Below are 25,547 nucleotides of genomic sequence, written 5' to 3'. Positions count from 1 at the left end.
AAATTCAATTACATTTTAGCACATTTTGGTCAGCATGACGCACCGCATTTGTGGACCAAAAAAAACCCTTTGTTTCGAAACAAAAAACGTGTTCCCCAATCGTCAGCGGCATCTTTACCGCGATTTTTCGCTATTATTGATTTATGCATTAATAATTCAATTAAGAAACCGCCTTCGACGAATTTGCAAACCGAAATCTATTTCCATTCGATTGGATTCCATTCGATTCGATCCGGATCGATACGAGAGATCAGAAAGCGACGAGCCAAACAGACTGCTTGACGCTGGGGAGGCCGCCCCTTGAAGCCCCTATATATATGTATACCCCGAATCGATCCAGCGATTTCTGGCGATCTCTAAATGAGACCCATTAGCTGTCAAAAGACAAATATTTGTCGCTGTCACCGGGCAACAACAACGTTGACTCTTGGACCAAAAGCCAAACTTGATTTATTTCCTGTTTCTGTGTGTGTGTGCGTGTTGCTCTTATTGAAATGAAACGTGCCGCCAAAAGAGACAAAAAAAAAAAAACCAAAAAAACATAGCCCCAAAGAAAACAAAAAACTAGTATGAACTTCAGACGGCAACGATTTCTATTTTTTTTTTTTGGGCTGAAACAGTAAAAAAAGCAATAGCAGCAACTTGACCTTGAAGTTCCAAGCTGACATCCCACAAACGTTGGTCACCAAGATGGGCAGTTCGTAGATAAGTTGGCCAACTGCAAGATTCACTGCTAAATGAACTGTCGACAGATGATGGGAATAGAGTAGATGCATCAAAAAGGCGAATAATAGCCGGTAAAATGTAAGGCTTATGGCGTAAATGCTAATCACACCAGTCACTAGCTGACATCTTAATCCCAAGTTACAGTCAATCCCATTTGTTTAAGCTAACTAACTAACTACCTCATTACACCACCACTCGAATATTTTCTCAGAAATGTGCATGAAAAGCACATGTGTGTATTATGTATTTTGCCATAACTTGTTGCTTTTGAAGACGGGCAAATCGTTATTCTCTGGGTCATAGAACCTGCCAAATGCCTGATGTTAATGTTCCCTAGGATGGTACAATGTGCGAGCGGCCTTCCATGTGACAGGGCTCTCAATTGTTTGAAAGCCGCGCCACACCTTCGGCCCTCTCCACCATCCATCCATCGACAGTTTGACAGCCATTGATGTGAAGACTGAGGCTGTTGTTTAGCTCGAGACCCGAGACCCGAGACCCAGTTATGATGGATAGATAGATGTCTTTTGGGGGCTATGCCCATGTAGGTGCAGCTTACGCTAATGCAGTTCAAGTGTTGGAATCATAGAAGAAATAACTTTTCTGTTTTGCTGCCGCGGAAAATGTGCAGCAATGCGCGTCGAGTCCGCACACACAGTCAACACCCCCCCCCCCCCCCGCCCCCTTTAAATAGAGTCCCTTCATCTCCACGCCGAGGAAGAGAGAAGAAATCAACAAGCCGCAAGTCAAGAGGTTGTCCCCTCTCAAGACCCCGCCGTCACACTACTACATACATATATACATATATATCTTCTTGTGTGTGACAATGAGAAGGAGGTCTATAGTCGACAGCGAGCACTGGGAGAAACTGGAGCGTCCTTCTCGAAGAGAAAAATGAAGTGGAAAATTTCTATTAAGTAGAATCAACAGTTTGCTAGAAACGAAGTTGTAAACCTCCACCTAAATTCTCCCATGCTAAGCTGCCCATCGTTTTTGCCAGTGTAAATCTTAGCTGATTTTCAGGCAGTAAAAGTAACAGAGTCTGTAATTACGTTTACTTGTCTCTGAGGTTGCACTCTTTATTTCGTATTCTTCCCTCTCGCATTGTAATACCCTTAATAAGCAGGATGACGTTGCACTTGACAACAACTGCAGCGGCGAGGTGCAAGCGAGACGGCAGAGCGCGGTGCGAGCGAGAGAGCAAGAGGCTGCAGGAGGCTAGCTACCTTTGTTGCAGCTGGCGGGCTTTTGTTCTGGGTGCCGCGCTTGAGGTCACCTCCATCTAGTCTCTCTAGTCCACCACCCACCTTCATATAATGCCACCCGTTCTTCACTCCCGATATTCTTCCTGGCATTTTTTGAGGTTAGTTTACGTTGAGGGTTTACGCACTGCGACATTGTGGAGAATCTTTAAAACTCAGCCAGCATGCTAGCCGGGATATACATAATTGCTGAGAGTATAGGCGGTTTACTTTGGGCATGATTTTAACATACATTATTATGTACATGCCATAAGTCATGTTAGGCATCACTCTAATCTCTGATCCACATTAGTGTCATTATGATACCCCAAATGCAGAGTAAAGCCTGTGGCTCCCCTGTTTTTGGGCATCGGGAGCAGGAGCATATAGGCCCATCGCCGGGGATCGGATTGGATCGGGAAACGTGCTTTGCATATTGGCCGCGCCCACTTGGTGCGCCAAACACGTCGCAATCGCTGAGCCCAGACAAAAAGCCAAAAAAAAAAAAAAAATAAGAAACGAACGAATAAAAAATGAACAAAAATGGGGGGAAAAAAAATAAAATAAAATAAAATACAACCCGGCAGACAGTCTTCAAACTTAGATTGGAGTGGCCTAAGCCGGATAATTTATGCCGCTTCCAAGACAGTTCCTCTGCTCATTCCGCGACGCCTTTTGCATACGGCAGTGTCTCAAAAAAAAAAAGAGTATGAAAATGAAAAATTTAAACTAAACATAGGTATGAAAAAGTAAAAAAAAAATAAACAGAGCCTGGAGAGCCAGGAGAATTTGTAGAAAAATGTTTTTTTTTTTTTGGCTATTTGATTGATTCTTCGCCGCGGTTTTTACGATTAGCCGGTGATGAGGTAATATCTGGGTATGTTGATAAGCCCAATCCAAGGTCGGTATCGTCAGCGGGTAACGATAAGTCCGCCGGCACGATAAGTTAACTGCCAGCTACGTCAATATTTAATTTATAGATATGGCCCCGGCATCGCAGAGGCAATCATTGTGGTCCAAAACTCCTTTAAAGCGATTTTCTTTGCACCGAAAGAAATTTGGATTTTTGCATCATTAACTAACTTGTTGGAGCTATTAACTAGGTGTAAAGAGAATTGAATGGTTGCTTGTTACAAAAACTTGTTACAATTTAAAGCTTTTTACTTATTTTTTTTTTTTTTATCTGAACCATATACGAGTACGTATTCTTCTCAAGTTAGTTGTGCGCCAGGATTCTTGGAAGCTAATTCCAAGTCTCGTTTCTCGCAACCGAGTTAGGTTTCCCCTACATTTGAGTCATCATAAATATGCTTACTTGAGCACTTATGGTACACGTGCTGGCGACTCGGCCCATAAGGAAGTTGGCAACACGAAATTGAAATGGAAATATAATAAAGTAAAGAGTGATGTGGCTATTAAACAATCTGCGGACTATGCGTAGTGCCGCCTTCATACCATTTGCACACACACACACACTCGCTCAGGTAATTAAGTTTCAAGTTGAGGCACAAAAAGCATTCAGCTAAAAAAGCTGAAAACCCAAACAAAATAAAGGAAAATCAAGTTGAAAAACCAGCAAAAAGCGACTGAACTGTGAAGCACACACCAGGCGACGCAATTGCAAAGAACACAGAAAAAAAAAAAATATGGTTTAATGTCAATTTTAATATTCAGAAGTTTACCAAGTCAGTTAGTTTTTTGTTCTGTGCAGAGCAGCGCAGTTCAGTCGCCGCCGAGCTGACCTACAACGAGGCGCCTTCGTCACCAACGCCGCCCCTTTGTCGTTCGTCACTCGTCTCTTGGCGTCTGTGCGTGCCTAATGAGTTGCTGTAATGCAAAACCGAAAATTTTCATACGACCGTCTGCCCATTGTGAGTGGCTGTAACATATAGCCTGGCCCACATAGACACAGCTCGCCGGCCACAGTGGTACCTCGAGTTGGAGGACTGAAACTAAAATGTTACAATCGCTGCAGCACTTAAAGTATCGCATGTTTGCTTGCTTGAATAACATGAACCACCATTGCGTTTATCCGTTGCACATGTACGAGTCCTCACTGTGGCAAGTGTCTGGCTTAGGTAGCCGCGGAGTGTCTAAAACAAATTGCACGCAATTAAACACGCTCCATGCCGACTGAATCTTGCCCCACTCGGCGGTGCAGAATTCGCTGGTGGGTTCAGCTTTCGTACGGATGACGTACACGTGAAAAAAAACATGTGCATTTATATGCATTTGGCTATGTATTCATTTCGATTTTAAACAGTTTGCTATAGGCCGTTTAGTTTTTTTTTTTTTTCATCCGTATACAACATCATCATGCCGCGTCAAACGCCGGCGGCTCAGCCATTTGCGATTTGCATCGCCCACCAAGATGCTGGCGGTAGGACGAGGAGCTGGAGGAGTAGGTTGCAAGAGTAGGTTGGTGGAGTAGGTTGGAGGTTGGAGGATGCAGTTGGCCCCAAAAGTCGCCAGATCGCTCGCTGGCCGTTTGTTCGGCTCTTCGGTTTTATGACTCTGTAATTTCGATGTTAACATCTTGATGGCCGAACTTTGATTAATGGCCACAGGGGCCTCTGGGATGTCGAGGCCCGATGATAATGATTGCTGCACAGTGCACTTTGCGCCACTGGCAATCTGATTTATGTGGCAAATAGTTAAGTTCTGCTCGCCGTCGAGCCTATGACATCATCCGCTTATTTGAATTTTGAATTTTGCTGCTTTTCAGCATTTTTTTTTGTTTTTGCACTTACATATGACTGATTCGATGCAGTGCTGAATTTGAATTCGAGAGTATTCATTCTGGTTTTGTATTTCCTTCAAAAATAATAATAATTACTCAGTAGACGACAATATTATAGCCCAGTCGGTTGCGCCCCCTTTTTCCGTAGCTTTTCGTTCGATGCAAATGACACAGTTTCGCGAATCGGTCGCCTGGAGTTTGCATAAATGCATCTCGCCAATCGCTGATGTCTAGATTATTGTTATCGTGAAATGTGACCAAGTGCAGTTGTGTCAGTCAGTCGTGCAGTCAGTCAAGTCACCTTTTTGTGGCTCCAGAGCAGGAGATAAGCTACCGAGCATAATGGACACCTCCTTGGGCTGTCTTCGTGATGAATAATAAATTTTAGTTGGGTCGACATTCTTCTATATTCGTATTCTTATCGTCGGCAGCTGGGCAAATGTTATAGTTGGTTGGTTTACCTAAACACAGCTAAATATTAATAACAAAAAAAAAAAAAAAATGAATTGGGGCAATAATATTCATTATGTTCGTAAGCATTTGAATTATCTGCGGAATGTTTTAAGTGACTCAGCTAACTCTATTTGTTTCGTACCGTAACATGCAACCTGTTGCATCCATCGCTTTTCTATCGACTCTCGCAAAAAAAAACTTTAAAATTACTAAAATAAATGTTTACTACCTATCGCGGTATAAACACAGTAATCAAATGTTTAGTAACATTTAAAGGCCATCGTATCGAATCCGAATGATGAGAAATTTCGGGATGCGCGAGCTTCAGTCTGCTGCAATCTGTGAATTGCAAATGCGGCATACGTTTTGCAGGGATTCCCCGTTTTTAGTGATCCATGCTGTTGCTGTGGTTACAAGGTCGCCCCGTCTGGTTTTCCCGCTTTTCCGGCGAGGTCCGTGTGCCAAGGGGTTAAAAGGTCAAATTGCAAATTGCGGTCGAGGGGTTGAATGGCGGCTGGCGGCAGGCGGCTGGCAGAGACGACGGCAGTCAGTTAAAACTTGCAAAAGTTTAGATAAATTAAAACTGAATACACACGTGGCCACAGTAATGTTCCTGCCGACACAAAACTTTAACTGATACTCACTGTCTGTCCCGATGTTTTTGTTGTCGGTCAAATGAAATTGTAGCAGAAGCACTCCAACAACGCCAAGAGGAAGCCAAAGTATTTTTACCCGGCAACAAATTCGGGTTGGTAATGGGAATGGGAGTGGGGATGTAGATGGGGATGGTGCTCCAAATGGAGATGGTGATGGCGATGTGTATAGCAGCTAGTCTCTGAACTTGCCTTTTCTAATTGAGCTCGGGTTTCAGCCGACAAGCGTCGTGCTTCTTGCGCTGCACAGAAGCTCGAGCTGTGGCCAAAAAGGGTTAAGCAGGGCGTCATATCTTGGCTTAGGTCTCATTAACCTGCTAAAGATCTCCATGGCACTGGGCGAAAAAAAGTGCTGCAAACTGTGGAAAATTGTTAACAAAAAAGCGCAGTGAAAGTGAAAGTACATATATTTCCAAAGGGACAAACTTCATTCAATTGCGTTTTTGCCAGTGTCTCGCTGCAAATTTGTTGGCATTAATTAATATTCATTCAATAATCGTAATCAGTTATCAGAGGTTGTGCGCCTTTTACTACTACTTGTGGCATCGCCATATCGCTGTAGCCAAGTGCTCGTTATCAGCTAACGGTCGACCATAAATAAGGCGAAACCAAAATGTGTGTAATAAAACGCACCGAGCAGTCCAGCGGCAACAATAGCAATAGCAACAATATCAACATTAGCAACAATTTGATTCAGCAGCCTGAGCTGAACAGCTGAAGAACAAATTGCGTAAATGCTTTTTATAGAAGTTCAAGTCATTGAAATTCGAATTCACTTCCTCAAAACGAATGCGACCGATCCGAATGGATCTGGATCTGGATCCACGCAGCAGGCGCACGCATTTTTGTGAAAATATACATATGGACGATATGTACGAATCGCCTTTCATAATCAGCTACAAAAGCAAGAAAAGAGTATTAAACAAAAAGAATTCACACACACACACACACATGAGGAAAATTGAGGCCATTGGGACTTTAAACTAAACGATAAGCGTGAGAAGGGGAACGAAGTTTTTCGGCGAGTGTGCCTGCTGCCGCCCGCCAATAAAGCAATTTCAATTTCAATTCCAATTCCATTTTATTTGAATAAATAAACGGCAATCAAAAGGCGACCCAACAAACGATCTGACAAACTATTTGGAACTTTTTCCGTGCGGGGTCACCATTTCATCATCTGAAAATAGATGAAGAACACATGTAAGCAAATTGAAGACACAAGATGTATGTACATATGTGTGTATAAGCATTTCCCATTATTGGGCTGTCAAATAAAATAGATTTAATGAAAACGCTACACATTGTGGTATGTCTTTAGCCAAACAGATCACCATATAAAATTCTGATGGATAAGAGGTGCCGTGACACACGTGGTACCATAAAATGCGATAACCAAGAGAAGGCACAAGGGGTTATTACTCAGTTTAAGATTATTACAAAATATGCATGAATGTCAAAACAAGAGGCCATAAAAACATTGAAATACGAAATAAGAACGAACCGTATGTTAGGAGCCACGAAAATGCGGCGAACATGGGTCATAAAAGTTAGCAACAATCGTAACAGCCAAACAACAAATGCGCACTAAATAAATATCCCAAGTCTTTTGGTCCGTGAGAGCTGAAATGAAAATCGGGAAAAAATAAAATGTGAAAATCCGAAGCAACAATATATATATACATATATAGTATTCTTCAAAAGGATCAATGGTAATTGAACTTGGTTTTTAAACGATCGCAATTAATGCGTGCAATATTGACAAAACATCGTTTGCATTTCGGGCCTCTTTATGATTACACTTTTGCCCACAAATTTGTAACCTAATTAGACGCATTAATTAGGCGCAATTGTCGGCGGGCCGAAAACTCTCAGTTCAGGTGGGCAAGTAATGCAAATTGATGGACTGCTACTGGTTTGGTTTTTGTTTTTGCTCTTCTTGCGGCCACTAATGCAGACAAATGACAGCCAAAGGCACCTGAAAGTGGCAGGATGAGGACATCCGCAGGCGGCATCCGCATCATTGTCACGTAGCTTCTAAGTGCCGCAAATTACGCACGCAAATTGGCTTTGTTGTGTCGGCGGTCGGCGGGTGGGTGGATGTGGTCTGTGGGTGGTGGCTAGTAGTGGGCTTGCTGTTTTGGGTTGGATTTTTGTGGGTGGTTGGGATCGGGATCCTTCGCTGCAGCATCGATAGTTTGCCCTGCAATCGTTTCAATCAACTGAGAGAAATAATGAGTGCAAAGTAGTAGGGGAAATCAAAAGGGGAAATACACAATTTTGTATTTAAGATAAACTGAGAAGTTGAAAGTGTTTATTTGTTATGTGCAAATACTCGAAATCATTTCTCTGCGTGTATGCAGCCCTGAGGAAAGCACAAAATTCGCCCATTAAACGGGGCTTAGTAGGACCAGCAGCAACAAAGTAAGTGCACTTCCTGAGCGACATATATATATATATATATATGTATATATATCGTCAGTCAGTGGGCCAGGCGGGGAGGGGAGAGGCGGGGGGAGTGGCTCAAGCTGGCTGACAACTTAATATGAGGCACGAACCAAGTCAACCAAGCCGGCCAAGAAGCCTCAAGTCTCAAGCCTGATGTCAAAAAAGAAAAAAAAGAAAAAAAATAACAGCGGGAATGATAGTGATGTGGTGGTGGGTGGAGGGGGTTGAGAAGCTGGCAAAATGCTGCCGACAACTTAAAGGCGTTAATGGTCGTTTGTTTTATGAGAAATTGCCAAAACGTGAGCGGCATCCAGATTCTTTTGGCCCTTTTCGACGCGATGGTGGGAGAGGAGGGAAATGTAGGAGGAGGAGGAGGAGGACGAGGAGGAGGAGGAGGAATCACACAGAGACATCAAAGCGCCCAGGATCAACAGTCGCCAAGCGTGCTCCTCCATGTTTTTTTTTCTTCTTTTTTATACTCTGTACTCCTCTATATTTTTCCGCTGCCTTTTCCCTCACTTTTTGGCCAAGCGACGTGACAACCTTGGAGTGGCTTCAAACATTTAAATGAGTTTGTGCAGCATAATAAAATGGAAGACAAAACATAAATATTAGCGTCAACAACATTGTCTCGTTCAGCTGAGCTGAACTTTAGCCTGCTTCTTGCCACCGCACAAAGGCCACAACAAATCAAAGCTGGAGCAGGTGTCAGTGCAGATACCCTGTAATGGGTATGCTGCGAAACCAAATGGGGTGTTTGTGCATATATGTATGTATATTTAAAGGGCGAACATTGAAATAGCACCTGAATAGCACTCAGAACATACATACACCCATTGTTTTGCGAAATCTAATTTCCTCCCCATTGTAAGTGCATTCCACATCCAGAGATTCTGGATGAGCAGGTGGTTGGTTCATGGGTTCAGTCCGAGATCTTTGCCCAGAGTAAATAATAACAATAGGAATAAAAACAACAGGTCAGTTCCTAGTGGCAATCAGCGCGGCAGCTGAATTGAATTATTTGTTTATGTCAGCGAAATGAAAGGCTTCCATGGGAGAATTAGCTGAAAGTCAGTGGGGCCAGGAATCCAAACCACCCCCCCCCCCCCTCCGCAAATCGACCAATCCCCACAGCCAAAGGTTAAACAAATTGTTGCAGTGGAAAACGTAGTTGAAACTAATGGGATTTTCACACTTTTCCATTAATACAAACCCTCGAGTAATATACAGGGCAAAATCTGCGTGTGGGTAAATCAAAGGATGACAATCATCCGAGTTGGCCGAGTTCCATTGACGCCCACGGAGAACGATATGGATATGGGGTAAAACTAATTAAATCAAAGCAATTGCTGAAACGTACAGTTTAATTAAGCACATCATGATACACAAGAGCGCAGCGCTAAATATTTCCTGCTGTGAGCGGGCACTCGGGATCGGAATCGGAATCTTCAGCTGCATATAAATGTGGGTACCCAAGTCCACAAGTCCCCAAGTTCCCGGGCAGCCAGGTCGGTCGCTCCCAGCGGAATCGGAATCTCTGGCTCGCAATCTTGCAATGATGATTGACGGCGCAATCTTCTCTAGGCGGAGGATTACGGCGTCAATTGCTTTGCACTTGCTCCACATACCTAGATTCTTCGGCTTGATGTCACTCGATGCACTTTCCACATCCAACGTCACCATCTTCACATCGCCACCTCGCCGCAACCACACGGCGTATGCGCAATTTTCTGGTTACTTCTTTCAGGGAGGAAAAGGAATTTCGTTTGTCTGTGTTCGCCGGGCAATTACCTTGACGCTAGTTTTTAATCAAATTTTCACATGTTTCCACCTCCCAAATTTCCTGCCCCAACTTTTCCTCCTCCTCCTCCACCTCCTCCAGTTCCAGTTCCCAGTACCATTTCCATTGCCCCTGCTTCGATTTTCTGGGATAATTGTGGCCAAAGCATAAAGTTGGCTTCTGGCACACATGTGTTCCTAGCAGAGACAGTGTCTCATTCTGTCTAATTCGCAATACTCTTTGCGGCGGAATTATGGTTACCATTTGGTAAAATAGTAATATGGCTAAATATTAAATTATTTTAGTTCTTTTAAAATTGAAGTATTCGAGTATTTATATATATGGATCTTGAAAATTTCAAAACCAATTGGAACATATATAGTGGAGCACAAAGGAGGATGGCCTGCATCCTATATCCATGCTGTTTGCTTTTCATTTTCATGGGGTCTATTGTGGACGGCGAGTCATGCCACGCCCTCAGGACAACCGCCCACCGTCTGGCGTGCCTTTTGGCCACAAAATGTGCGCAGTCAGTCAGTCAGTCAGTCAGTTAGTCAATAACTTTTTCTTTCGGCTTTTGCCGCCCGAAGGCGGAGGGAAATATTTCTCGATGTGTTTGCGATCGATTTAACGAGAATTGGCTGGTTGTCTGCTGCGATTTTTGAACATGATGAAAATAAATTGCCAGCACACATATGTGCGCCAAATTTATGACTGGCCAAAAAGGGGGAGTGGCCATGGTCTCGATGTGTAATTTGTCTTGCAGGAAATGAGGCCCGGCAGGCAAAAGTACAGAAAAGCCAAAAAGGTTAAAAAAAAAAATGCCTTGTCCATTTGGGGGTTCAATGCACGCACACTGATTTCATGACGGGTGTGTTGTGGCTTGTGTGGCTGATGTAGCTGGTGTGGGTGGTGCAAATCGCGACCTTCCGCCCCAAACTGACCCACTTGGTGGCTGGCCACAAACACAAACGCGAGCAACAAGTTGAGACAATTGACAGTGGCCAGGCATTCTGTCTGCTTATTTTCCTCCTCTGCCTTTCTTCTTATCCCCTTCTTTTTTCACTTGCATAAATCTAGATGCAGTTGCATCTAGCACATACAGATGCACATGCACATGCAGATGCATTTCACAGAAATGGGATCAAGGACACTGCGTTGTTGTCATCTAATTGGGCGGGCAAATAAATAACATTTCTCATTGTTTCCACGCCAGCGTATTTATTTATTTTCGCCGTTCGCACGTTGCGTATGCGTAATAATTCATTTCGACACTCATTTGGGATTGCATATGGCATTTATACAGTGGCGGCCGCAAAAGATGCAATGCATTTGTTACTGCCTACATGCAACTTAAATAATACAAAATGAAAGGAAGCTATGTTAAGTATTTACTTTTACTAAGCAAGTGTATAAGTGAATATATATGCAGATTATAGCCCACTTTGGAATATAAACGAAGCAAGGTATTGCATTCTAAATTCACTGTACATTTGATTGGCTCGGTGGGCGGTACAGTTTGGCAGCCACTGTAGTGATCAGGCCATGCTGGTTTTTGCATTAGCGAACAGCTCGAGTAATCACAATAAACGCCAGGAATCTGTGTCAAGCATTCGGACTGGCCATCTAAAATGGGGGGCTATAAACGGGCAGCAGATGCCAACTCATCCCATCCCAACCCCTTCCCATTCTCATGGGTCTGGAATCGGCTGGTGATCGGAATGAGATTTAAAGGTTGAGAACACATCAAAATGTTCATTATTTTTAAAAGTTGAAGCTAATCATTCAAGTTAATAATTTATGTGCCCGCAAATCGATTGACGGCGTTCTGTATCGTGATGTCGATAGCTAAGACCTGATTTCAGCAGCATTATTATTATGTGTAACACACACCAAACAAGCGCAAACTTGCCAGGAAACATGGCCAACTCCAAAGTCGTGGCACGTGACTATGCAGCTTCATAAGGCAGCCCAGACGTTTGGCCAAAAAATCACACGAAGCAACCCAGTTTCCACCCCGCCGGGCAACCAGACATCCGAAAAAATGAAACCAGACACAGCGCAGACAACACTTAAAACTCAAAACAACAATGAAACCCAAACAATCCGGCGAAATTTGTCACTGAAGTTGTTTCAACTTTGATTTTAAGCAAGTTACGTACGTATTTTGTATGTAAATAAAGATGCTGATGAAATGGCATCAAAATGTACATCAGTGTGTGAAGTAAGGTTGACTCTATTGATATTTCTACCGAACTGAATACTTGAATTATTCTGTTGAAACGAAAGTACTCCATTCCATATGTTTCCACCTTTTTTTTCCCACCTACATATATATGCTATCTGCCATTCCCTATGTCTTTCCATTATCTTTTTAGTTTATCGAAGCATTTCGATAAGAGGATAGAAGGTGCTCGGGCCATGCACATTTGGCCCACATACCATTTATCACACTGCGAAAAATCACGACTTAGTCAGTCGGCGGTTCTTTGCTCCACGAAATGTCTACATTCGGTGGGGTAAAATCGGTTTTCAGTTAGAAATTTTGAAAAGTAATCAACTGAATTTGAAATAAAGAAACTAAAATAGTTAGTATTAACTAACGTGGGAAGAAGAGCTGAGCAAAAGAAAAGTTTTTTCTGGGGCAAGGAAAAGCATCGAACATCGATTTCGTGGCCAGATATGATCTTTCTTGAGGGGATCAGGGGCGTGGGTACGTCGAAATGGGGCGGTGGCCTGGCTAAAAGAGGCGGGGCTGTATTGTGTGCGTGTGGCACATGTTGAACATGCGGGGCAAGTGCTTTTTATCAGCACAGGCAACAATAAATATGACGTAGCACGCGTTTTTCCTGACACTTCCACTCAACAGAAGAATAGGTGGGTAGGTGGGGGAAGTAAGACATAATAAGAGTTTGGGAAAATAGAGCCAGAACCGATTACCGAAAAGAAAGAGAAGAGGAATTGACACTTGAAATCAATGCTCAATTAAAAAGTCGACCGAAATAGATCGGAAGTGGGTGAAAACCAGGAAGGGGGGGTTTGTACTTAGTTGTTTTAGAAAAGGCTTTGTAAAAACAACAGCTCTAAGTCTTAAACTTGATAATACTTTCGCTGACTTGTTGAGATCTAAGTGCTAAGAACAAAAGTTTTGATTTTTTAAGATCAAAAAACTTCGATAAAATAATTACTAAAGATAAAATAACATTTTTCAAGCCCACATGGATGTTTGGACTAACAGTACTGTTATATTTTGTAACTGTGGTGAAACCTTAGCCGAGACACAATTGCTCTCAAACCTTAGCAGTCACTTACATTGCTTAGCATGGACAACAACCCAAAGACAAAGTTTCTTTGCAACATCTAGAAAATAATTAAGAAAAGCTGCACCAAAACGGCAGTGGGAAGGGAAAATGAAGGAAACTGTGCAGCTTTAATAAGAAATAAGTGCACGGTATTAATAGGGTATAATATTTAAATGTTTGATTTAATTGAATTTGTTGTACATATATCCACTCACGGCTATTGAACTAATATGATTCAATCGTATCTGCCATTTTAGCAAATCTCAAATCTTGGCGATGACCAAGATTTTATGCTGGCAGATGATGAGTCGCTGCAGGGCATCAACGATTCCGAGTGGCAGCTCATGGGTGATGACATTGACGACGGCCTACTGGACGATGTCGATGAGACACTGAAGCCCATGGAGACCAAGTCCGAGGAGGAAGACTTGCCCACTGGCAACTGGTTCAGCCAGAGTGTCCATCGCGTTCGCCGTTCCATAAACCGTTTATTTGGTTCCGACGACAATCAGGAACGGGGACGACGACAACAGCGTGAGCGGTCGCAAAGGAATCGCGATGCGATTAATCGGCAAAAAGAACTGCGCCGCAGACAAAAGGAGGACCACAACCGCTGGAAGCAAATGCGAATGGAGCGACAACTGGAGAAACAGCGCTTGGTCAAACGGACCAATCATGTTGTCTTCAACCGCGCCACCGATCCTCGCAAGCGGGCATCGGACCTTTACGACGAGAACGAGGCATCCGGCTATCACGAGGAGGATACAACTCTCTGTAAGCGTAATCTATATGATATTTGATCATATTTGATAATGAAAACTGTGTTTATTCTCTTTCGATTAGATCGTACCTACTTCGTCGTTAACGAACCTTATGACAACGAATACAGAGATCGAGAAAGCGTACAGTTCCAGAACCTGCAAAAACTTCTGGACGATGATCTGCGCAACTTCTTCCACAGCAACTACGAAGGTAACGATGACGAGGAGCAGGAAATTCGCAGCACACTGGAGCGCGTTGAGTGAGTGCAAGCACATGTCCTCGAAGCTCGTTCGATATTGCTTATGCTAATCAAATCGATTATCTTTCAGACCCACTAATGATAACTTCAAAATTCGCGTGCAACTCAGAATAGAGCTGCCCACTTCGGTCAACGACTTTGGAAGTAAGTTGCAGCAGCAACTGAATGTCTATAATCGTATCGAAAACTTGAGCGCCGCTACCGATGGCGTATTTTCCTTCACTGAATCTAGTGGTAAGTTCCTATAAATCCATAGCTATATTCTTCAGCGACTTTCTACGACGTAGCTTTGGTGTAGCTTGTAGCAGCTTGTAGCAACCTTAACTTTCAAATTCCCGGAGTAGCGGATGCAAATTGGTGAAGCCCACTTTAGGTGCAACAAGAATTATCTGGCAGATACATTGTACGTTTCGATATATATATTTTGATTGTTTCGGGCTTCAAACGTACTGCTTAGCATAATTCTTCTATCCGTTTGCATCCCACTCCGTCAATACAAATCACGATACCCAAATTCTTTCTCTACTCGAAAACCCTTGAAAATCAATCAATGTTCAAACCCAAAAGTGACAGAAGAATCAGTTCGACATTTGGATGTGGGCTTTGTGGAACCGCATATTACTCTCTTCCATGAGCAAAATACAGGATACGATGATTTTGACAGAAAACCAACCACCGAAACCCAAGGTTTGTCCACACACCGATGGATAACGATAAACCGAAAATTACGAGATTGCCCCATGTGTGATTAACCCGGCAAAGCTCGCAGCGCGAAAATAATTTTTAATATTTGCTAACACGAGTGTGGGTCTGCTCTGGTTTTTTTGTTCAAAGTATTTCCTAGAATTAGGCATGTAGCCTTGTGAAGAACACAAATTTTGGTTCTCCTCTGCGGTTATATGTTGAGAAAAATTGCAAAAATTTCAATAATTTCGTTAATATGAGTTGAGTTTAAAGTGACATCCGGAGTGGACCTCTACGTAATTGTGCTTTGAATGGTGACCTGTTTGTGTATGTGTGACCTCTATGTGATCTCTTGACCTCCGTGAACGTCCCTCATCATCAATAGTTGTGCCGCTTCATGCCATCCGCTCCATTCGCTCTATTTCCATTTCTGTGATCTCTGTCCGAAATCCTGTATTTATGTCTTGGGAAAAAAAAAACGGAGAAACCAGAACTTCAATGTCCAATAGCTAATCCACTTTGTGACCTCACAGATATCGAGGAAGAGGCAATCGATGTTACATTGCCCCAGGAAGAGGTTGAGGGCTCTGGTAGCGATGACTCCAGCTGTCGTGGAGACGCCACCTTCACCTGTCCCCGGAGCGGAAAAACCATTTGCGATGAAATGCGCTGCGATAGAGAGATCCAATGTCCCGATGGCGAGGACGAAGAGTACTGCAACTATCCAAATGGTAAATGTCGCGGGAGTTTAATAACAGATCATAACGAAAGGTCTTTCAACTCATCATCGATCGTTTGGCATTGTTCGATCCGCACATCTCCATACTAAAAAAAAACCATTCCAAAGGGGGCTCATCAAATAGCTTAATGTTTCTTCTAATTCTTAACGTCTTTACGTCAATGGAGCTGCAAAACAGTGGATACATATACAATAGAAAACTCTTTATTTAGAGATTTTCTGATATGATTTTCTGTATATTTTCGAGGATCTGCAAAATAAATATATGTAGATTCAAGTCGTTCCCGTTTTGCAGCTCTATGCATGACAACTTTTCACTCTAGAACTTAGTTTTCGTTCACTTACATTTGATTTGGCTTTTTATATTGTTTTCATTCAATTTTGATTTTATTTCGCATCTCATTTTAATTTTTTTGTCGCGCCTCAGTTTGCACTGAAGATCAGTTCAAGTGCGACGATAAGTGTCTGGAGCTCAAAAAACGCTGCGATGGAAGTATCGATTGTCTGGATCAGACCGACGAGGCTGGCTGCATTAATGCGCCAGAACCAGAACCAGAGCCTGAACCAGAGCCAGAGCCTGAACCGGAATCTGAACCAGAGGCCGAACCCGAACCCGAACCTGAGCCTGAGCCTGAGTCTGAACCAGAACAAGAACCTGAACCCCAAGTCCCGGAAGCCAATGGTAAGTTCTATTGATTATTTTGCGTCATTTTGTTTGATTGATTCTTGATTTTCTTGTATGTGATATTATTTTGTACCTTTGGGTTCGGGCTGATACAACATATAGTTGTTGTTGATTTTTGATAGTTTGCTGCATGGGAACTCTTTTGGGATTTGGGATCTCTGTTCGTTCGCATTCGCCTAATTTGGGTGATCTCATGATCTCGACGCTCGTTCAGTAGTTCGCAACCAGAACTATGCTCTTTGTAATGGGCCAAATAAATTCCGCATATTAATTGGCCCGATAATCAAATATTTCCACCGAGTGCCACTCATGCCGGCCAGTTCATTTCGTTCTTTGTAATATCTTTTGTATTTTATTTATGGACTTTTGCTCATTGCTGTATTCTTTCAACTTGAATAAAGTTCCTTTTTCGCGGGCAGGCAATTGGGTTAAATATTTGATTTTCTAATGGATTTCGAATGCATCGGAATTTTTTTTTTGGTATCCATTAGGCGGCGTCTTTGGGCACGTAATCGAATACGCTCCAATCCGGTTAATGTACATTTTGGGCATTTGGGCCAAATGAGTAAAGAGGCAGTAAATTTCGATAATTTAGTATAATGCAAAACTGTTTCTGCAATTCACTGGATCTTTTTCTGAGTTTCGAGTTTTGCATGAGTTATTCATCGCAGCGATAAGTTAAGCAAGTTAAGTTAGCACTTTTAGAAACCTACTGCTGCTACTTGAAATTTTGACCCTGAACACTTTGTATCCGCTTACCAACTTCATTCCGCTTCCTTGGCCATCCAAGCAACCTCATGCTGTGCACATTGCAGCGCAAATCAAAAAACATAAATGTAAATAGCAGCGGAGACAAAAAGGCGAAACAAGCGTTTTACCAAAAAGTGAAATTACAAACCAACTTCTCACCCCCAACGCAACGCAACCAGCCAGCACGAACCGCAATTGTAGCAAGCCAAAAAACCAGATTACAATATCCATGAAATATGCCACAAAAGTCGGGAGAAAAAAATATGTTATATAGATGGTGATTTGAGGTCTGACAGGCAGTGTGTGTGTCCGTAGAGAGTGTGTGTGTTGTGTGTGTGTGTGTGTGTTTTTTTTATGCTGTTTATATATTTCCATTTTGGGTGGGAGCTGCACTGTGTTGTCGACAGCTAACAGCAAAAACAATTTGCAACAGATTAAAATTACCCCTAAGCGTATTATAAACTTAAATAATCCTCTCGCACTGCAAGAACAACAAGAACCACCCCCAAGTCGAGGGACACGAGTCCTGACTCCTTATATCCAGCTAGTAGATTCCCAGCTCGCTTTTACTACTTTTGGGGGCGTGTTAAGTGCTGTCAACGAGATTAAATGCAATGTCGGAGGTCGCCACCCACCAAAAACCAAACGCCCAACACCGAACACCAAATGGCACACACGCACCAAAAAAAAAAAAAAAAAAACAGAGCCCCGAAAAAAGTTGTGTCCTTGGAAATTTAATGAATTTTCAACACTCCACTTTGGGGGGCATTCGAGGGGGAAAAGCAGCTGGGGGGAAATGGGTGGGAAATGGGATGCGCTGGAATTAGTTGGTATAGTTAGGCGTGACTTCTTTTGGCAATTAAGAAATTTATCAAAACGAATTCAATAATTTGACTAATGAGACACATAGATAAACATGTGATAAATGCTCGCGATTCACACTGCTTGACCTTAAATTGCGCTCTTCAGCGCTGCTCCGCTTTGCTCTGGCATTATTTGGGTTAATGAAGACAATATTGGTGGATTTCAATGCAGAAATAACACATGTACATACGTATTTCCACACGCTTCGCATTTGAGTGATATTCTCGTTTGCCATTACACTCTCGTCGTTGTCGCTGTTCTGAAATTCGAGATTTCCTTGGATTTTGGGATGGTTTCGAAAGTGCGTCAATGGAAGCTGTGCACAGCTTGCGCTTGAAGCTCGAATTGTGTTTGGTGCGCCTCCGCTTTTATGATTGTGCAACGTACATACATACATACATACATACATACATAAATACATACATGTACATAGTTGGGAAATGTAATTACCGCCCTTCGTCCACGGCTCCCCAGAAAATTTTGTAATTTGGTATTCAAAGTTGAATTTATGAAGCACATATTTTTTGTGCGCTTTTGCGGCTGCATTGGCTTTTTTGTTGATTAAATTTGGCAAAGACAACTTGCACTTTTCCCGCTCGTTTTTTTTTTGTTGCTTTTTTTTTTTTGCGCGCGAGTCAATTAGCGGCTTCAGTTGCCTGAACTGTGTTAAATGGCTGCAGATTTCAATGTGCTCACCCAGCACACACGTATGTAGCTAGTAGTTGGCAGCGAATACAAAAATCAGTGCAAAACAATGCACAATGCTCAAATGGACAAGGAAAGTGGGCAACATCTAGGTGGCCACACATATGCAAATTGAATTTGCCAGCCAACGCTTTTCTTTTCTCGCCGAGCGCCAAAAAGGGCGAAAATTAAGCCAAGAAAGAAGTACACAAGCCAGCAGATAGCAAAACAAAGGGGGCAGACAAAATATATAGAATGGTTAGAATGGGCAAATAGAAAGCGAAACCACAGATACCCTATAAAAATATTTGAAATATTTATAATGGTAAATTGAGGCGCCACGTCGAAAAGTCAAGTTTGCTGCGTAATCAGTAAAATGTGTATGTTTTATATGCTTTCGATGCTCTTACAATCTGGAAATTAGCCATCTTTCTATGCCGCAAACATAATAAATAATTTGTGGAGCAAGAGCTACTGTAGTTTGCAACTACCCTTCGAATCGAAGAACTGCGGAAAATCTGCTGAAATCATAAAAAAGCATAACAGCAAACAATGCCACTCCCCCTGCCACGGCCCCGCCCCCCCGGGGAGTTGTGCATGTCTGATGAGCTTTGCCCGAATGTGTGCCCTTGGTTGCGTTTACACGTCTGCTGTTTGCAACAACTTGTATTCCTTTTCAATTATTTTCGAAAATCTAGTTACTTACGTTCACATTCTTGAACGGAAAAGGTTTTACTTGCAAACATTTTTTTTTTCTTAGCTATGCCATCGAAACATTTTATTCGAGTTCACAGCATGCGCATAAACGTTGATTGTGTTGCAAAGTGAAAAAGTGAAAAGCTTGTTGCGCCGTTGTTGCTTCCGTTGGCACTGCTTCCTGGCTTCTATGCACAGCGTAGAGTGTCAGCAATAAAGGTAACTAATAGTTAACGAACCAAATGTGTGAAAATTGGCTGCAAAATGTATAAAATTCGATTTAATTTAAACCTTTGGCGCAAGCGCAGCATTTTCAAAATTAGCCCGACGGCAGCAACATGTTGCGGGCAGAAAAAGGCGAACCTTCGGCAGCATGTTGCTTTCACCTGGTTGGTTGGCTGCTTTGCAAATGCTCGGGTTCCGTTCTGTTCGGGTTTTATACGTGTGGTGCGCCCGGTGTCGTCATCTTCGGCCTTCGGCTTTTGTATTCGTGTTCCCAGTTTTGCCATCAACATTTAAGGCCGCAGCAATGTTGCCATTAGAGCATATTTTCCCACAGAATTAGTTATATTTATATGAAAGGCAACCGAATAAAAAGAAAGTAAAGTGTAGAGTGGACTTCGTAACGTATTCAAATGTTTTGAAAGTATTTAATGAAATTTAAATCATAATTGAGAAATGTACTTGTAGCGTGCTCTATATCCTCGTCCTCACTTATATAGTATTCAATATTAACCATGCATCTTTCGAAACATCCCTTGGTCATCTTCCGAGAGTTGTCATTTCCATTGAGATGCTTGGCAACACGGGCAACATTGTCGGCGCAGCTGGGCAACATTCCGCTACGCCTGCTCAACGAACGCTTGCGAGGCTTTTGCATTTTCAGTTCAGTTCAACGTGAAGCGTTTGCGTGTGCGTTACGTTGGCGCGACTTTGGCTCCAGCTCAACAGTATCAAAAAAAACATCCTTTACTCTCGATTCGATTCTTCAAGAAGTCGGCCCAGTCGTTGTTCGAGAAACGTGTAATCCACATTTTTTTTGTAATAATTTTTTTTTTTCAATTGTGTTGAAAAAAACCAAAAAACAGCCTTTGGTGTGCGAAATCCTCTGAAAATTCTGTTCTGTGCGTTGTGATCTCAGCTCAGTGCGAAACTATAATTTTCCCGTGAATACTCATTGATTAGCAGATCTTTTTCTTTTAGTTTTTAAGCAGATAGTTGAGATTTTTTAAAATAAAAGGCTTTTGTTACAATCGAAAGACAAAGCATCCTGCAAAAGACCCCAAAAACCAGAGTACTTACCCAATCTATAGTTCATATTTTCATGATATCCTTTATTTTTTTTTTTTTGCCTCGAAAATGATCTGCCTAAATTCAGCTGTATACTCAAAATATATGCCTGAATGACAGACCATCGAACAAGATCAGTGAAAATCGAGCCAAATACTCATTTAGACCAAACAATGTTTGCTCAGCTCACTCATTGTGAATGGAACGAAACCAAATATTTGCCATCGGTTATTAATTTAGCGAGCTGACATCTTGTGGTTATTGTTTGTTATTGTTGCTCTTGCGGTTGCATTTAAGGTGACTGCTATTAATGCTATTAATGCCATTAATGTTGTGATTGTGATGCGATGTGATGCGATGCTATTCGATTCGATTCGATTCGATTGCACATTACCGTCGCCTGTTGCCAGGTCGTAAATCTCAATCAAAGAAGTTCGGAGTTGCCGAGGAGAGATTGGGCAAATAAATCTCGTTCGGTGGATACAAAAAACAAACAGGCGAGGGACAAAATGTTAAATATTTCTGACACTGATTGCTCGCCATCGAAACACCCGCGACTTCGATTAGCCATGCCCCAAAATAGCTGGGAAAATCGAAAGAATGCGGGAGCAGGGTGCTGACAAATTTTCCGCCGGGGGCTGACAAAAATAAGCGACCAAATATGGATGAAGCCAGGCTATTTTCGGAGTGCGCTCCGATTTTTTCGGATTTTCAAAACTGAATTCTTCAGTTGGACTCTTCAGCCCTGCTCACTTCATTGCCTGCCTGTCTGTCTATCTGTCTGTTTGTCTGTCTGTCAAATGCAATTTGCTTCGCTCGGCAGAATAATAATGCTAATTCCAATGTTATAATGCCAGGATCGTCGCGGATCGTCTTGCCGGGCTTATGGGAAAACAAGTGAGCAAAGTTTCTGCAACGTGCGCACTTATTCCCATGGCAATTTGACCAATATTTGTTGTTAGAGCGAAGTATTTGTTGTTTCTGAAAAACTTGACTTTTAAGAAGGATTTTGTACTTTCAGAGAATTTAATTGAGAGCATGAAATGGTACTCTACGCTTTTGAGATACATCGAATCGAAATGTTTTATACATCGTTAGGATATTCGAATAACCTTTTTAACTTGATTTAGAACAAAGATCTTTGCAAGAATTTCACCCAAAAAAATTAAATTATTAGATTCACAGAGCAATCATTTTGATAATTGGGCATCCTCAAAGACATCGCCTTCAATTCAAAGGATGTGCATTTTGATTTAAGCCCGCTGCTTTCTGCAATGAATGCACTCGCCGCTTGGCGGTCTTAAACGGACATTAGATAAAGAAAGCACTATATGCATCATTAATTTTAATGACTGTTAATATGAAGGCGATGCGGGAGTTTGGCTAAAAACTTGGCCGCAATTTGAGTTTCTAATGACTCCAAAAACTCATCATTAACATCTAGCGGCTCCTGGTTCACTGGTACTCCCTGGTTCTCCCTGGAATCATCGACTCGTGGACTCACGAACTCGTTGATTTTGGGATGAATGCATCTTGGGTGAATGGAATCTGCCGGAGCATCTCATTAACGAAAAGCCTTCATTGTGTGTGTGTGTTGGCGGCGGTGCAATTCGCCAATTTATTATGCGTAACATGTTGGGTTGGGTAACTCGAAACTTGGCCAAAACGCTGCCGGCTGGAGGCTGAAGACCACTTACCGTTTGGACAAACTAAAAGCATTCCTTTAATGCTCGGTTAATTGAAACATACTCTCCGGCCCGCTGGCGAACAACTTTTTGCGATATAATAATTGAAAAATGCAGGCATCTTGCCAAAACCGCATAAACAACAAAGCTTTTAGGCGCGTATCTCACAGATAAAAAAAATAAAATAAAATAAAAAAAAATAAGAAGCAAAGAAACCGTAACTGAAAAGAAACGAAAACCTTTCACAATCGCCCCTCGACTTTGCACTCAGATGTCATATGTCCGCCGGTTTGCTCTATATAATCGCCCACATATATATATATATATATATATATATGTACATTTATATGGCACACACATAAAACAACTCAAGTTCAAGTTCATTAGGGAAAGAGCAACAAAAAGACCAGCAATTTGTTGTAATTTATTCGCGAAATTTTCATTTTACCCTGGCCATTTTTGCAAAAAAAAAAAAAAAAATTTGCACAGCGGGGCGGCAAAGAAAGCGCTGATTCTTCGGGAAATGGAAAATTATATGATGGCTAGATGGGGATTAATTGGTCACGTTTTGGTTATATTTGCTAGATAATAATGCACCATTTGTATGCAGTGAGTCAATTTTAGATCGAAATCGATATATGCATTGGAAGTAAACATAATGGGGATTACGTAATGCAAGGGAAATCGTGTTTGAATGATCGAAACAAGTGTTGTTTCTGATGATGATTAAAGAAGAGATATTCGAAGAAATTACCTTAAAATCATGGAAATATTTAAATATTATCTGTTGACTATTTGTCATATATGCATATTTCCAGCTAGCTGATAAAAGGTTTATCATTATTAAAATAATTTCTGCTTCAATTTTCATTTAACACCCCTGACTGGGGGGCGCGCATACAACACAAAAAGAAATGGGATTCCCCTTTATGCATGGAAACACATATAAATACACATACATATCTGAGATTCGCGCTCAGTTATGAAGGCCAGACAATTGAATGCTGATGAAGCCTGCTCCTGGCGGGGGGGCCCTTCATCCTTGAATAGGGATTCTCTGGCATTGCGTTATTTAAAATTAAGCAAACACTTAATGGCACTGCGTTCGCATTTGCTCTTTTTTCGCTTGCACAGCGAGAATCGATTTAAAGTTCAGAGCAATACTTAAAAAAAAAAAAAGACTTTTTAGTACTACAATTAAATATTAACTTTGCAACGCATAAGAGATGAAGAGACAGTTGTAATTTCAACAAGTGACCAACATATATAGCCGAAAATGAGTGAAAATCATTGTTTTCAGTGTAGTTGGTCCAGCACTTCTCGACTTTCGGCTGCATAGACAAAGGCGGAAATCCGGAGTGGACTTCGCAAGTGGGTGGCCGTGGCCGTGGGTGTGGGCGTGTGTGGGCTCGCATTGGGTCACCAGCAGTGGGTGGGTTGTTTTGGGTCCTTCATTGCTTTCATTTGTAACGGAAATGTTTGTTAAAGTATCCTTCTTTTTGTTGTTGTTGTTAATGCGTTCAGTTTGCCAGCGGAAGTGTCGCCGCTCGCCGGGTGCGGTCACGCCTCCCCACGCCCCTTCTGACCCCTGACCCATGAAACCAGACCCCACGCTGTGATTTTTATGCGCCAAAACAGAAACAGAAATTTTCGCACATTCCCAAAGAGCTGCTCGAGAATAAAAGAAGTCAAAGCCAAAAATTGCCAAGATTGAGCTTGAAAAAAAAAAACGCCATTCGTCGTGCCCTTTTCTTTATAGTTTTTTTCCTAGCTCGCGCTTCCGCATCCACATCCGCATCCGCATCTCGCATCCGCGATGGGACGGCGCCTGAGGGCAGCTTTTTGGCTGCTGGCGGTCCTGATCGTCATCGAAAAGCCCCAAAAAAGCGTTGCACGCGGCACGTACCTCAGCTACGGTGGTAAGTTCACAAGACACTACGAGGGCAATTAGCAACAATATAAAACAAAAAAAAAAAAACGCGAAAAAATGTTTAAGAAGATGCAAATTTTCCATAGCTAAATAACTCGCGTTTAAAGCCACGCCGCATGCCACATACAAGCAGAATTGTCTTAGTTTTTGAAGTAGAAACAATCGAACGGCCCTCGTTGTGGGGGCGTGGCATTGGGCATTGGGCAGGGGTGCGGGGATATATGGATATATATGGATATGCCCTGGCACTCGATGGCAATTCATTTCAATCGGCCCCATCCCCATTTAATTGCCCCTCAAGTGACAACAATTGCCGGCTTGATATCGAATTGAGGAATTGAGGAATGCAGCTGCAAGTTGGCAAGGCGATGATGCAGAGATTGGAAGTGCCAGTTCATTCGGATGAGTTGGGTTGATTTGAGTTGAGTCGAGTCGAGTCGAGTTGCGCTGCACTGCATTGCGTTGCATTGCGCAAATCTAGGCTAATTGTTTGTCGCTGTTGTAATAATGATGCCAGCGACCAATTAATTTGCACAAACATCTTAATTTAGGAAGCCGCCGCAAAGAGAGCACACTCGACAACTGGCAACACTTGATAAGCTGCCGAGCTGCCCGAATCTAAGAATAGAATAATTATCTTGATAAGCCCCGATTAGCTGCTGACAAAGAATTTCGCCATAGCAATAGGCGCCGAAGTCGCCACATTGCTACATGTGAAGTGCCAAATGCCAGGATAATGGGCTACTCCTAACGAGATCGCAAATCAAGTGACTCACAAAGGTAGTTTGTTTTTCCCCTTTCGTCGATGACCTAATGTACTTTGTGTGATGCAGAATTCTTGCACAGTACTCAATGCCATTATTCATGCGATAAGAATGGCAAATTTCTAGTTCTAGTAATATTTCTTCACATCAAGTGACTAGCTGGGCTGACTAACTGCAGCTTAGATCGAGGTAAAGTGTGGTAACCAGAGTAGTTGCCTTTCATTGGCATTGTCGAACCTTTTAGTACCTTGGGATGGGAGCCTTTTGTATGATCGCTAACTGTTTTCTAGGCCTTTGGTCACGGTCAGTGGGAGAAAGATTTGTGATTTGAGACTTGAGATTTAAGGGGCTAGTTGTGGCAAACAGAATGGTCATCGGATACTTCAGGAACCGTCAGTCGTCAGAGAGAAATTAA

General features: G+C 42.3%; 1 protein-coding gene across 24 annotated transcripts in view; it reads left to right on the top strand.

Moving 5' to 3' along the window:
- The window catches only part of trol (terribly reduced optic lobes), a 74,968-nt gene that overhangs the window by 7,428 nt on the left and 41,993 nt on the right, over positions 1-25,547 (top strand). For 14 of the 24 annotated variants that reach the window (NM_001297893.2, NM_001031864.4, NM_001297896.2 and 11 more), the window contains exons 3-7: positions 13,598-14,114; positions 14,184-14,361; positions 14,432-14,595; positions 15,579-15,776; positions 16,212-16,466. In NM_001297893.2, coding sequence (NP_001284822.1) covers positions 13,598-14,114; positions 14,184-14,361; positions 14,432-14,595; positions 15,579-15,776; positions 16,212-16,466 — 1,312 coding nt within the window. Of the gene's footprint in view, positions 1-13,597; positions 14,115-14,183; positions 14,362-14,431; positions 14,596-14,928; positions 15,049-15,578; positions 15,777-16,211; positions 16,467-20,352; positions 20,487-24,197; positions 24,358-25,547 lie in introns of those variants that run through there. The other 10 variants (NM_001031862.4, NM_001258562.3, NM_001414086.1 and 7 more) reach the window with 3 other exon arrangements.

This window comes from Drosophila melanogaster, chromosome X, assembly GCF_000001215.4.
Source record: "Drosophila melanogaster chromosome X".
Lineage (NCBI taxonomy): Eukaryota > Metazoa > Arthropoda > Insecta > Diptera > Drosophilidae > Drosophila > Drosophila melanogaster.
The sequence above is the reverse complement of the archived record's forward strand: the minus strand, read 5'-3'. Positions and strand labels throughout refer to the sequence as shown.